Source organism: Amblyomma maculatum, chromosome 1 (assembly GCF_055883805.1).
Source record: "Amblyomma maculatum isolate TAMU_Amacu chromosome 1, ASM5588380v1, whole genome shotgun sequence".
NCBI lineage: Eukaryota > Metazoa > Arthropoda > Arachnida > Ixodida > Ixodidae > Amblyomma > Amblyomma maculatum.
In genome coordinates, this window is record NC_139344.1 from 26,851,418 (window position 1) to 26,864,495 (window position 13,078).

Consider the following 13,078-nt stretch of genomic DNA (forward strand, 5'->3'; position numbering starts at 1 on the left):
TGGTTGGTACAGCAGGCACGCTTCAAACGCCATCTCCTTAAATTGACGCGAACGATACGCAGTTGGAAGTGGCAGCGCAGTCAGTCTAGTAGTGGTGTAGCTGAGGCAGCACTGATAGAAGCTTCTCCGCGACCGTTGGCAACGCGCTTCGCTAACTTCGAGATTCGGACGGCATTCATAGAACGACGACGTATGCAGTGTTTTGAACTTCTTAGCACGCATTGTGGTCGACCGTGCAACAATCCAAAAGGTGCACAAAACCGTTCAAAATACGCCACCAAAATCCGTAACCAGCGATGATCACAGCGATCTCAAGAATGGTGAAAAGTGAAGCGATTCAGCGAGCGCACGAAGAACGTCGGCTCAGTAAGCAGCCGGAGCAGACGACGCGCCGGGTAGAGGCCATCGCGTCAGCGTGCGCAACAGCCAATAGCAGTCGTGCGATCCTCCGCGTTCTCATGGAGCACGCGCTTTGTCCAATCACAGCCCGAATTTGAGACGTTGGAAGCTCAACAATCCCTGCGAGGCCCCCAATCACAAGCGAGCCATGCTTCTGCTACGCCGCAGACGTTGCCGGCGAAGGCAACATGGAAAAGGCAAGCATTCACAAACAAAACAAGACCAAGATGGCAGCGCTCAGTTGAGCGTCAGAGAAATGAGCGCGCGCGAAGTTTGGGTACTTTTGCCGTTCGCTCGCGACTCTGGGGCTGCCACGCCCAGTTGTATATTTAATTTAAAGCAGTTCCACGATGAATTAGACGTTTATAATTATAGAAAAGGTAGTTTATAACATATACAGCTGAGATATGTACTTTTTGAAAAGCCGACTGTTTCGCGAGTTTTTGACGCGGGGATCCAATCACGAAAATTTCGTGAAACATCAAATTTTAGAAAACATCAGATTCGGATCTACAAGGCCTGTTCAATCATACTTCAAAAACATTTCGCTGAAAATGACCTCAAAGTGAGCCTAAAAATTATTTTTGTGACCACTGGTAGCAAAAAACTGGCCGAAATGTCCGCAAAAATGGTCGATTTCCGAGCGCAATAACTCCGCGCCCGTAATGTCGATCGTGAACATTTTGGTACCACTGTAAAGCTTGTTTCACCGCAGTACTCCTCCCATCGGAGCCACATGTCTAGGATAAAAAATACAGTTGAACCCCGCAATAACGAAAATCGCAAGTACGAATTTCTCGATGGAACGAAATAGTTTAGTGGCCCCGGCCAACGTTCATAAGATTCAATGCATTTCATCTCTCTCAACAACGAAACGCTTTCAGACTTCAATCCCGCAACAACGAAGGTTTCACAAGTAGCAGTCCACACATTTTTTTTTGTGCGTAAGCCATTGCAGGAAATTAAATCACTGGAATGAGTTTTAGTACACCAGTTTTTGCCGCTTCCACGCTACCAACAAGCACATTTACGCACGCGGCCATGTTTGTTTACAAGTTGCTGATGATGACAACTGCGCGCTTGTCGTTTGAAAAAATAATAATAATTTGGCGGGCTATGATTTGTTAGCAACCAGTTGAAATGGGCATGTGCGTGATGAGTTATTTTTTTGTTGCCAAAATTTTTCTGTACAGTGCGATGACGGGCAATGGGTTTTGTTTCTTTAAATTTTTTATTCTCTTATGTTTAACTTGTGGCTTTGCCGCGCCAGAGGGCAGCGCCACCATCACTATCATCGTATCGCCACCATGGATGTTTGTTGTTTTCTCCATGTCAGCAGGCCACGCATTCACCGTTTCTTTGTCTGGCGAGCCGACGTTGCCGTACCGACGTGCTGACAAGATGCCTCCTCCGACCAAAAAGCGGAAGTTCTTGACGCTTCAGGAGAAGGCTGAACTCATCGCACAAGCTGCCAAAGGAAGGAAGAAGATGGATATTTCGGAAGAGTTTGGAATTTCGTGCAGCTCGCTGTCGACGATACTGAAGTGCAAAGACAGCATCTTGGCTGTCCTGAAGAATGGAGCACGTGCGCAGCACAAGACGGTGACAGCAGCGACTTTTGAAGATGTAGACAAGGCTGTGTATGCCTGGTTTTTAGAACAGAGAGCCAACAAGGTGCCGCTGTCCGGGGCCTTAGTGCAGCAAAAAGCCCTCGGCTTCGCTTGCCTATTAGGGCACGACAATTTCAAGGCGAGTGCCGGTTGGCTGAGCCGTTTTAAGGCGAGGCATAATATTGTTGCCAAAGTACTTTCGGGTGAATCTGCAAGCGTCAATGCGGAATCTGCATCAACTTGGATGCGAAAGACGTATGAAGACATCGAAGCCGAATACAAGCCCTGCGACATTTACAACGCCGATGAAACTGGCCTGTTCTATGAAATGCTGCCGTCAAAAACACTGGAACTAAAAGGGCAGCGATGCCATGGTGGAAAGCAGAGCAAGAAACGCACCACGATTTTGTTGTGTTCCAACATGGACGGCTCCGATAAGCGTCCGCTCCTCGTCATCGGCTGCAGTAAAAAGCCACGTTGCTGTAAGGGGGGTCGCGGGCTGCCCGTGCAATACACAGCCAACCATAAATCCTGGATGACCCGCGCCATCTTTGGGAGTTGGCTGGCCGCCTTCGATGGAGATATGCGAAAGGCAGGAAGGTTTGTGGGCCTGTTCTTGGATAATTGCAGTGCACATCACGTTGATGACACAGCTTTGACCAACATCCGCCTGATATTTTTTCCCCCGAACTGTACCTCCGTGATTCAGCCCTTGGACCAAGGTGTGATACGAAGTGTTAAGTGCGCATACCAAGGGAGGCTTCTTCAACAGCTGCTCTTGAACATTGAGATGAAGCGCCCGTTGGAAGTTGATTTATTCATGGCCCTGGAAATGGTGGCCGCGACGTGGACGGCAACAAGAGCAACTATTGTTCAAAACTCGTTCCAGCACGCGGGGTTCGCTACTGAGCAGCTCGCACCCGCCACATCGCCAGGGTCGCAGCTGCCAGAAGAAAGGGCCGCACTGGTTAGCGCATGGCAGGAGCTGCGCGGTGTCGACGAGACTGTGCCGGAGGCGTTGGACGACTGCCTCTTTGTGGATGAAGATGTAATTGTCCATGAGGAATTGACAGATGACACCATCATCAAGAATGTGTGCAGCATAACTGAGGAGAGTGACGACGAAGGCGACGACGATCAGCTCGAGAAAAAGGAGGCAAGTCCGCGGGATGTGCTCGATGCTCTCGACACCTTACGTTCGTTCATCGGTGCTCACGATGACGATATTGCAATGGAAAGCCTGCTCAGTTGCGAGAGCAGAGTTTTGACGCTGCTGCAAAGCAAGAAGAGGCAAACGTCGATTACAGATTTTTTAAAATAAAGTTGCGCTTCCGCACGTTCAGGTTCGTACTTATTCATCTGTACAGTCCCGTTTTAGCGATAATGAAATTCTCGCGAGAAAAATTTTCTCTCCCCCGGTAATTTCGTTATTGCGGGGTTCAACTGTAAACGCACAAATGTCAAAACTGTGAAGGCCTTGTAAAGCCACTTCTAGGCGCTGATTGATCGCGCCAGTCAAGTGGCGCTCGGCGCGCTTTCCAAGTGGCTGCCGCCATTGCTCGTGGTGTCTGCTCCTGGCTGCATTATTTGACACTGGAACTCATTAAGCTAACCTCAAATTGATTTTATCCGTTGCCTAAACTAAAAAAATAAAAATGTCATCGGGTACCTCATTTATCTGAAGAAGATGATACCAAAGTTGTTTGTGTGAACTAAAAAGAAGTTATTAAAACCCTGCGTAAGACAGAAGAGATCGACCAAATATATGAAACTGAGAAAACGGCCTTTGAAGTTTGACCGATCAGTAGCCTCACTGTTATATTTCTCACCAAAAATGACATGCTCTTCCCATTTCCAAAACTGTCTTCGAATTCTGAATATGTCAACTAAAACTGAAGCTATCATCATTACTCATGGCCAATATAGTGTATGCCATAGGAAGTCAAAATTTTTGGACCTGCAATATTATTTGAATGGTAGTTTGCAAAATCTCTGTAGAGTGATGTATATATTCTCGACAGTGACATATATTTAGTGATACTAAATATATGTCACTGTCGAGAATGGGGAGAAAAAGCCCAGTAAGGCTAAGTGCAGTGTCAAGAAACATGGCACTGAGAAAAACGCATTTGAAATTTCAGACAACCTTTAACTTTTGCTACACTGCAGCTGTGGCAATATAAATGGAATTGTTGTGAGGCTTTGTTCATTTTGAGGAAGGCTATAGACAGACTAAACATATAACAGTAAGCTCTCCAAATACAGGCAGAAGCTTGCCACAAAGCCTATATACTGCCCTAGAAGCAGCATGAGAAGCTTCATTTACCACTTCATATGCTTGTGGCAGGGGTGGAAGTGCTGCTCTAATTGCTCCATTCTGCTCCAAACAGCTTTCTCTGCTACATCCTGCTCCAAAATGCAATATTGCTCCAAAACTGCTCCAAAGTGGCTATTTTTATGTTCTGCCATCAAATTTAGCAGAGCACAATGGCAGAGATACAGTAAAAGCTTGTTAATTCAAACTCGAAGGGCCGAGAAAATCGTTCGACTTAAGCGGAGTTCGAATTAACAGTCGGGCACTGGAATGAGCGCCATCGTGGCCCACCATGCTGGCCGAGCCCACATGTTGACTCATTATCATGAGTAAAGAGGGCTAGCGTTACTGCACGTTTACGGAGGGCGATTCCGATAATTTTTGCAATCGAGCCGCAACGGCGAATGAACGGGACTAATCGGTCAGTCATGCGCCGCAAACAAGAACCGGAATGCATTCGTGTGAGTAGCGAGCTTCAAAACATGTTTATTGACACGGAAAAATAATCTGTAATGTGCGTTTGCTTGTGTTTCTTGTGCCGCGACTCCACAAGCATCGACTGCAGCTTGCCCAAGAGTTCCAGCGCAGGATCCGAATTCTCATCGGCGGAGAAGTATCGTGCAGCGAGATCGAGCGCCGATGCTACTTCACATGCACTAGGGGATGGCACCGGATCGTCGCCTTCGTCGGACTCTTCATCGCTTTCAGCCGTGTTCGCCACCCGTGAGCCCTGCGGAGCACATGCAGCCACGATTATATCCTCATCACTCAAGGGCCCAGACGTCTCCACACCGTTGTCAACGTCAACGTAGGCTTCAAAGGCAACACCCTCCGACAAAGCCGCGCAGCCACGGTCGAGCACGACGGAGTCATCATCAGACGAAGCCTCCGCTACCTCCGCGCTGCATGCTTCTGGGGCGTCACCGAAGTCACACTTGCGGAAACAATTTTTGATAGTTTCCGGCTTGACGGTATTCCACGATGATGCCAGCATGTGGACAGCTCCAAGCAAATCGGTGTCGTACGACTTGCCACTGTCCAAACAAAGAAGTCTCTCTAAGAGGTGGCGCCTGTATAGCGTTTTTAAGTTCTGAATAACTCTCCAAGATCCATAGGCTGGAGCACAGAAGTCGTGTTTTTAGAATTATAAACGCCTAATTCATCGTGGAACTGCTTTAAATTAAATATACAACTGGGCGTGGCAGCCCCCAAGTGGGAGCGAACGGCAAAAGTACCCAAACTTCGCGCGCGCGCGCCATTTCTCTGCCGCTGAACCGAGTGCCGCCATCTTGGTCTTGTTTTGTTTGTGAATGCTTGCCCCTTTTCCATGTTGCCTTCGCTGGCGGCGTCCGCGCCGTAGCAGAAGCATGGCTCTCTTGTGATTGGGGGCCTCACAGGGATTGTTGAGCTTCCCGCGTCTCGAATTCGGTCTGTGATTGGACAAAGCGCGCGCTCCGTGAGAACGCGGGGGATCGCGCGACTGCTATTGGCTGCTGCGCGCGCTGACGCAGTGGCCCCTCCCTGGCGTGTCGTCTGCTTCGGCTGCCTACTGAGCTGGCGTTCTTTGTGCGCTCGCTGAATCGCTTCACATTTCACCATTTTGAGATCGCCGTGATCATCGCTCGTTACGAATTCTGGTGGCGTGTTTTGAACGGTTATGTGCACTTTGTGGATTATTGCACGGTCGGCCACGATGCACGCTAAGAAGTTCAAAACACTGCATATGTCGTCGTTCTGTGAATGCCGTCCGAATCGCGACGTTAGCGAAAAGCGTTGCCAACGGGCGCAGAGACGCTTCTATTAGTGCTGCTTCTGCTACATCACTACTAGACCGACTGCGCTGCCACTTCCAACTGCGTATCTTTCGCGTCAACGTAAGGAGCCGGCGTTTGAAGTGTGCCTGCTGTACCGACCATATCAACCTCGGCGATCTCGGCCTTCTGTATCGCGTCTGTCATCGCAAGCGATAACGCATCGTCAGCGTCGTCCGCTGTTCGTATAAAAATACACTTTCTGAGGGAATCGGGGAGGGGGAGGCACAACGTACTGCAGTGAAAAACAAACCTTAGACTAGAAAATGGTGTTTTAAACTTCAAAGGCCATTTTCTCAGAATGAATTTTTTTCATGGTATCGTTGCTTATTCCCGCAGTATTTCTGGAACCGCTAATCGGATTCCCACCTGGTTTTTTTTTATTGTGTGCCTGAATAAATTTCCGAGGGCAAGACAAGCTCATTTTTTCAAATTATTGAGTCTGGAATTTATAATAAACAATCAAAGTTAGGCTAATGCAAGTCCAATTAGTGGCACTAACCTCAATGCACTGCTAAAATTTTTCGGCAGGGAAATTAAAAAAAAAAAGGGCTCTGTCTTGCCCTGTGGTACCTATTCAGGAAGCTTCATAATGGATTTCATAGTGCCAACACATTTTGCAAGTTCACCAGGCATGGAACAAGGAACCCATGTGAACCATTCTGATATACTTCTCTAACTTGAGTACCTATGTGCGCAGCTCCATGAAACTTTGGAGTTATTCAAATGGCTGTGCCATGAGTCTACCCTGAAAATTTCATTCAATTATCTCAAGAAACAACAAAGTTGGTATTCAAAGGTGGCCTCCCCCCTTAAAACAGCGAGGCTTCTCTGCCTTGCTGATCACCAGCAAGCAGCAGCGTTCCCTTTTGCACATTTGCGCACATCATGACGGTGAATCTTTCTTTGCTTCTCTTTCCGCCAGCACAAGTGTCGCCTTTGTAAGTGACGGTCTTATTGGGGAGCAATTTGAAATACAGCGCCGTCTCATCAGCATTAAATACATCGCTGAGCGCATAATCAGCGAGGAGTTCCTTCAGTTCACTGGAGACCCACTGTTCACATGTTTCCTTGTCGACTTGAGCTGACTCCCCACAAACGTTTCTAAATGTCAGCCCGCGACGCGCCTTGAAACGCGACATCCAGCCTTCCGACGCGCCGAGCTCGCTGATGCCCATTTGGCTGGCAAAGACTGCAGCCTTCGCAGCAATTATGGGCCCGCTTAACGGAATGTTCCGGCTGCAAACTTCTTTTATCCATGCCATTACGGCACTCTCCACTTCGGGATGGGCCGACGTCCGTAGCCTTTTGCGAGAGGGCTCCATAACGTCTTTACGAAAGGCAGCACTGATCAGTTCCTTCTTCCTGAGATACGTTGACAGCATGCTCTTCTCGATGTCGTACTTTTTGGCTATATCCGTCTTGGATAGGACACCACGTTCCACCTCACTCAAAATCTCCATTTTCGTCTTGAGGTCCTTTGCCGTGTATTTACCGCGGTTTGCCATGGCTGTCGCAGTCGATGAGTCGTCGCTGGCAAAGTAGTGAGGCAACGAAAACGGTAAAACTTGGACCACCGCGGCACGAACAAATGCACGACACCGACAACTGCGCTGTGCACACAACGTGACCGCAGGACAAAAAGAAAAAAGGCTTGTCAAAAGCGCACCCAGCAACCGCGGTGCAGCCAAAACCTGCAACGGCTTGCGCCGGACCGTTGGTGTGATGGAGCCTGGCGGCACTCGGCAGCGAAAACCTGCTATGGCATGCACCGGAATGCTCGCTGTGACTGTCGAGTGCGCACCTCGTCTCGCGCGCATGGGCAGATTTGAAAGATTTTGTTTTTTGCGTCTTTAGTAATCTTTCTGCGCTTTGTACACAGTATGGGCCGACTTCTGTCTGCGAGGAGCTTGAGCCACGGGCTCCTAGTTACGAATTAACCGTTGTGGATACTGGCATGTCCTAATTATCGGGCATTTCGGCCATGCTGGGACCCGAGCGTCAGTTCGAATTAACCGTAAATTCGAATTAATGAGGTTTTACTGTATAGTGCATCTTGCACTGGGCTTAATAAAAATGAAATTTTTGCAAGGAAAGGAAGCAGGGAGCATAATAAATATTGGTTCGCAAGTAAATTTAGTAAGGGCCACCGGCGATTGGCGATGATTGCGGGGGGAAAAAAAAAAAATGCACTGTGCATGTGACGCAGCACCCCTTCTCAGCCTTTTGAATCGCTGGTGGAGAGAAGCGAGATCAGCAAGCAAAGCAGATAGCGCGAACTACTGTGAGCGGTTAGGAAGAAAACTTGTCCTGTCCCGACTGCAAGAACTGCATGAGTTATTCTAATGGTTCTGCTGTGAAAACAAGCAGGTGCTTCACCATCGAGCCTCTTTGTCAGTGATAAGCTTGCCAGGCCTACGGTAGACAAAACCATACTTGAAGCGTTATGGGTTGGTACGCCAAAGCTGTTAATCACTAGGCAGCTTCTCAAGTTAGAAAAGCATACGGAATTTATCGCCAAAATATTAAAAATGAGCCCCAGCATTGCTGAAGCAAAGAATCGTGAACAGGAGGCAGGAAGAATCAGCAGGCAATGAAGTAAAAAAAGCTGTAGAATGGAAAGGCTACCCCTCAAAGCCATCTCTCTATATCCCAAAGCTGCTTTAAACTGTCCGAGCCTGCTTTCACCCCTGTAGGCCTCCACCATATATACAAATAGAGACGATCGAAGTTGTGCTGCAGTAGTTTCCGATCCCACGGTAGGCTAAAAGCAAGGGAACGACAGTAGCGCCAAGCTTGTTGAGGCGCATTATTGTGGTCTGAAGGTGCCTTTTTTGCAGGCAAAATATTCATGTGCTCAAGAATTTATCAGCCGAGGCATAGGGTCAGAAGGGATCATGTAATACCCCATATCTGGGGGCTTTGGGGAGTATTCTAAATAAGGAAAATAAAGTAGATATGCACAAGATAGGGAGCAGAAATTTCATCTGTGGTACTACTTGAGAGCGCATTGAAGTGGTAGACTTGACATTAGAATCTATCAAGCCAAAATAGGTAAACGCTTTAGGTCAAACTACATGTTCAGTTGTGAAGTGCACCTGCAAGCGTTACATTTGCTACTAATCTCTTCCAAGTTTTTGCTAAGGTTGGCCTGTATTATATTATATATCTTTACATTCTTTGGCCGTTTGCCTTGTCAGAGATGAGTAGGAGGTTGGAAAGGCATTGAACTTGCACAAAAAGGAATCAGATTGAAGATTTGTATTTCAGAAAAAAAAAAACTGCTTTATCAAAGGTGTTTGACATTAGAAACAGGCTCCAAAACATAATTCAAATGCTCCAGACTCTCGTTTTGTTGCTCCATAGCTGCTCCAAAATGGTTTTACTACTACTCCCAAAGCTGTTCCAAAATGCTCAGTCCTTCTTCCACCTCTGTGATCATGTTCTGCTCCCTTCTGTTTGGGATTTTTTCAGGGTTTTAATGTGTTCAGTGTAGAAGGCCGCCAGATATAGATGGGCGTACTTTTTATTGGTTCCGTGCTGTAGAGATGTGGCCAAAAAGCAATGAGATCACATTTTATTGAAATAAACTGGACCGAGCTCCGCTTCAATATCTCACCTTGTCCCACCTCTTCCATCTCAGTTTGACTTTGTCAGATTTTGAGGTGAGATAGATGTGTAGTACAGTTTTATATTAAATTTTTCAAACACAATTCCAGTTACAGTCGAACCCGGATATATCGAACTCGAAGGGGATCGCGAAAAGTTAGTCGAACCCGGATATATCGAACTCAAAGGGGATCGCGAAATAGTTCGATATACAGAAATCTGCTTGTGACGGCGCTTACGATGCGAAAAAACTATACCGTATTTGTCGCGTAATCAACCCACTCGCACTTTTGCACCAGAGAATTTGAAAAAAAAAAAAAAAAAAAAAAAATGCGTTAAGGCCAGCTCGCTCACATGCAAGCGACGAGCGGCTGCGACAGAGCGAAAAATTTCAAACTTGTTGGAACTGCGTCCCTCTCGCCGCTCAAGCCACCGCGGCAGCTCAAAACAAGGTTACATCCCCGCAAAAATAAAATAATAATAATAAAAAAAAACCTGCCGCTTTTTAACGTCCGCAGCCAACATATCTTACGCCGCGCGTATAGCACAACAATAAAAAAAGAACGTCTCTCTAAAAAAAAAAAAAAAAAAAAAAAACTGCCGCTAACATCCGCAGGCGCCATAGCCACGTCAGCCGTCGCGCTGCCGCACGCAGAGGGTTTGCAGCACACGCTGGGGAAAGCGTCCAACGCCTGTCTGAAAACGGGCTGAGCTGGCTTGGCGCATGCGTTGCGCGTGGTGAAGGAGAGAGAGCTCGGCAAAAGAATGGACACACCCACGCACATGGCTTGCAAACGTCGTGTGTTAGCGCGCGGGAAACGATAACTGCAGATGCGCGCGCCTTTGGGGAATGGGCGCGGCACTGCCCATACCAGCCGTCGCCGAACTGTCCCCTCTCATTCCTTCCGCACGTGGCTTGAAAACGCGGCCAAGTCTTTGGGGAATGCACACTTTCCAGTGCGTGGTGCTGAGTTCGATATATCGAACCACCGGTGAGATTGTGTTTGATATATGACGCAGCTTTCCTATACTTTTACATGGGATTTTCAAGGGGATATTTCGTGAGTTCAATATAACCAAAATTCGATATATCCGGGTTCGATATAACCGGGTTCGACTGTATTATGAAAAGAACCATCTGACTGGAAAGAATCTGATATATTGCTTGGCAATGAAAGATTTATTGCTGCCCATTTCAAATTTTCGAATTGACTCTTCGGAACTGGGGAGAATAACTGTATTACATAGAACTGCCACCTACGTTATATTTGTGTTGTGTTGTGATAAATCACAACGTTGAAAGATTTTGGCTGTGACGAGACCCTCATAAAAGATTCACTGCTCTTCTTTGCAGGTATGTAGGTGAGATGCTTTCAGATTCAGAAGCGGACAAGCGAGAGGATGATGCCTACCTGTTTGACCTGGAGAACAGAGTAAGCCTTTTCTTTCTTGATGCTTTTTTACTCATTTTCTACTGTAGTACACAGTGGTTTTTGTTTGATTGAGGTTTACTGAAATTTTGGAATACAGTTGAACCTGGATGTAACGAACCTTATGTAACGAATTCCTGAATTTTAACGAAGTTTTTAAATTCTCCAATGCCACACCCATTGAAGCCAATGTATTTTCGACCTCTATGTAACGAAGGCATTGTGGCGGTCAACCATGATGTAACGAACTCACGAAGCTGATTAGTCATCATTTTTTGAGCTTTTACTGAAAATTTGGCCGGATAAATGCATTAATTTAGTGAATATTAGAACTCTTAATAAGCCAGCAGCTAGGTGAACGCCTGTAATTACAGAAATCAAGCAAAATTGGTGATGATGATGATAGTTTTACCTTCTAGCGCCGCTTCGTGGCTAACCTCAGCAGCCTCCTCAGGCGTTGGTAGTGAGTGCAACACCAGGTGGCATTAGTGGCTGCAGTTGATTTCTTTGTAGGTACTTACATGCGTGTAGCACATGCCATTTTTGCCCACATTGTGCATTCGCCATCTTGTCTGTTGTTCTGCGTTTCATGTGTCTGCGGATTTGCGCTGTTTCGAAAGTGCTAGGCCAGCCCTTCTGCCTGTATTCGTGGGGCTCCGCTTGTATCTGCGGCGTCAGTTCGTCATGATGAGTTCAACGGCCAGAAAACGAAAAGTTTTGTCATTTCAAGACAAACTTGCCATTTTAAATTCGGTCTCCATGGGTGAGAAGAAGGACATCGCCGCTCGTTTCAGCATCCCAGCGAGCACCCTGTCAACAATTTTTAGGCAAAGACCTTGCGGGACGAAAACCGCCGCCGTACATTTATGGCAAAAAAACCCTCAAAGGGTTAATGCCAAAAATTGCATGCTGGTTGAAAATTGTTGAAACCTAGTTGTTGCTGATTGTAAACCTCTAAGTGTAACTGTAGTGACATTGATATGCTGTGCAGGATGGAGAGACCTACTGTCTGGATGCCCGGCACTATGGCAACATAAGCCGGTTCATCAACCACCTATGCGAGCCAAACCTTGTTCCTGTACGTGTTTTTGTGGACCACCAAGACCTGCGTTTTCCTCGGATGGCATTCTTTAGTTCACGCCCTATTGCCCGCAATGAAGAACTGGGGTGAGCAATATATAGAGCAGCATCAAAACCTCCTATTTTTCTTGTTTTTGAAGATTGATATAGATTGATATTGTAGCTACAGTAGACTTACAGTAAATCAAACTTGGGTAATTCATACTTTTTGTTCATTGAAACAAATTTCAAAATTTTGGTTGGCCAGATATATTTTCAGTACATTTTTAAGCTACTTACAGTAAAACCTTGTTGATTCGAAGTCGTTGGGACCAAGAAGAAAGATCAGATTAACCGGGTTTTGAAATTAATCGAACACCACAGAAAATCTGGCCCAGGCAAAAAATTTCATTGCAAGAACACCTTGGGCGGTCAGCCGCTATTCTGATGCAAACCTTTTAGCATTGTTCAAAAAGGCGTTTTCTGCTAGTATCACACATTCTAATAATTTTGTGGCAGTGGATGACGCACGTGACAAAGCGAACAATCAGAAATCCAAGCTTGCTTCAGTGAGCAAGGCCCTGCCAGCACTCCTGTCAAGGCCACTAGCACTCTGCCAAGCTGCTCCCCCCCCACCCCCCTTCACATGCCCTCTGCAGGAGCTAACATCAAAAGATAAACATGGCATGATGTTACTGTGTTGTAGACTGCAGTGGCGTGAAATGGAGGGACACTGTAATGACTAGCGGTTTTCTTTTTGACCTTCTCAAGCAAAAGTGCAGGGCGGGTTTACTCGATTAGGTATGGTAATTGAGATGCCGTCGACCCGCCAAGACATGGTGCATC

General features: G+C 46.8%; 1 protein-coding gene across 2 annotated transcripts in view; it reads left to right on the plus strand.

Moving 5' to 3' along the window:
• The window catches only part of LOC146201985 (uncharacterized), a 110,771-nt gene that overhangs the window by 93,133 nt on the left and 4,560 nt on the right, over window positions 1–13,078 (plus strand). For both annotated transcript variants that reach the window (XM_084587883.1, XM_084587884.1), the window contains 2 exons: window positions 11,098–11,176; window positions 12,165–12,340. In XM_084587883.1, the coding sequence (XP_084444009.1) occupies window positions 11,098–11,176; window positions 12,165–12,340 (255 nt within the window). The remainder of the gene's footprint in view (window positions 1–11,097; window positions 11,177–12,164; window positions 12,341–13,078) is intronic.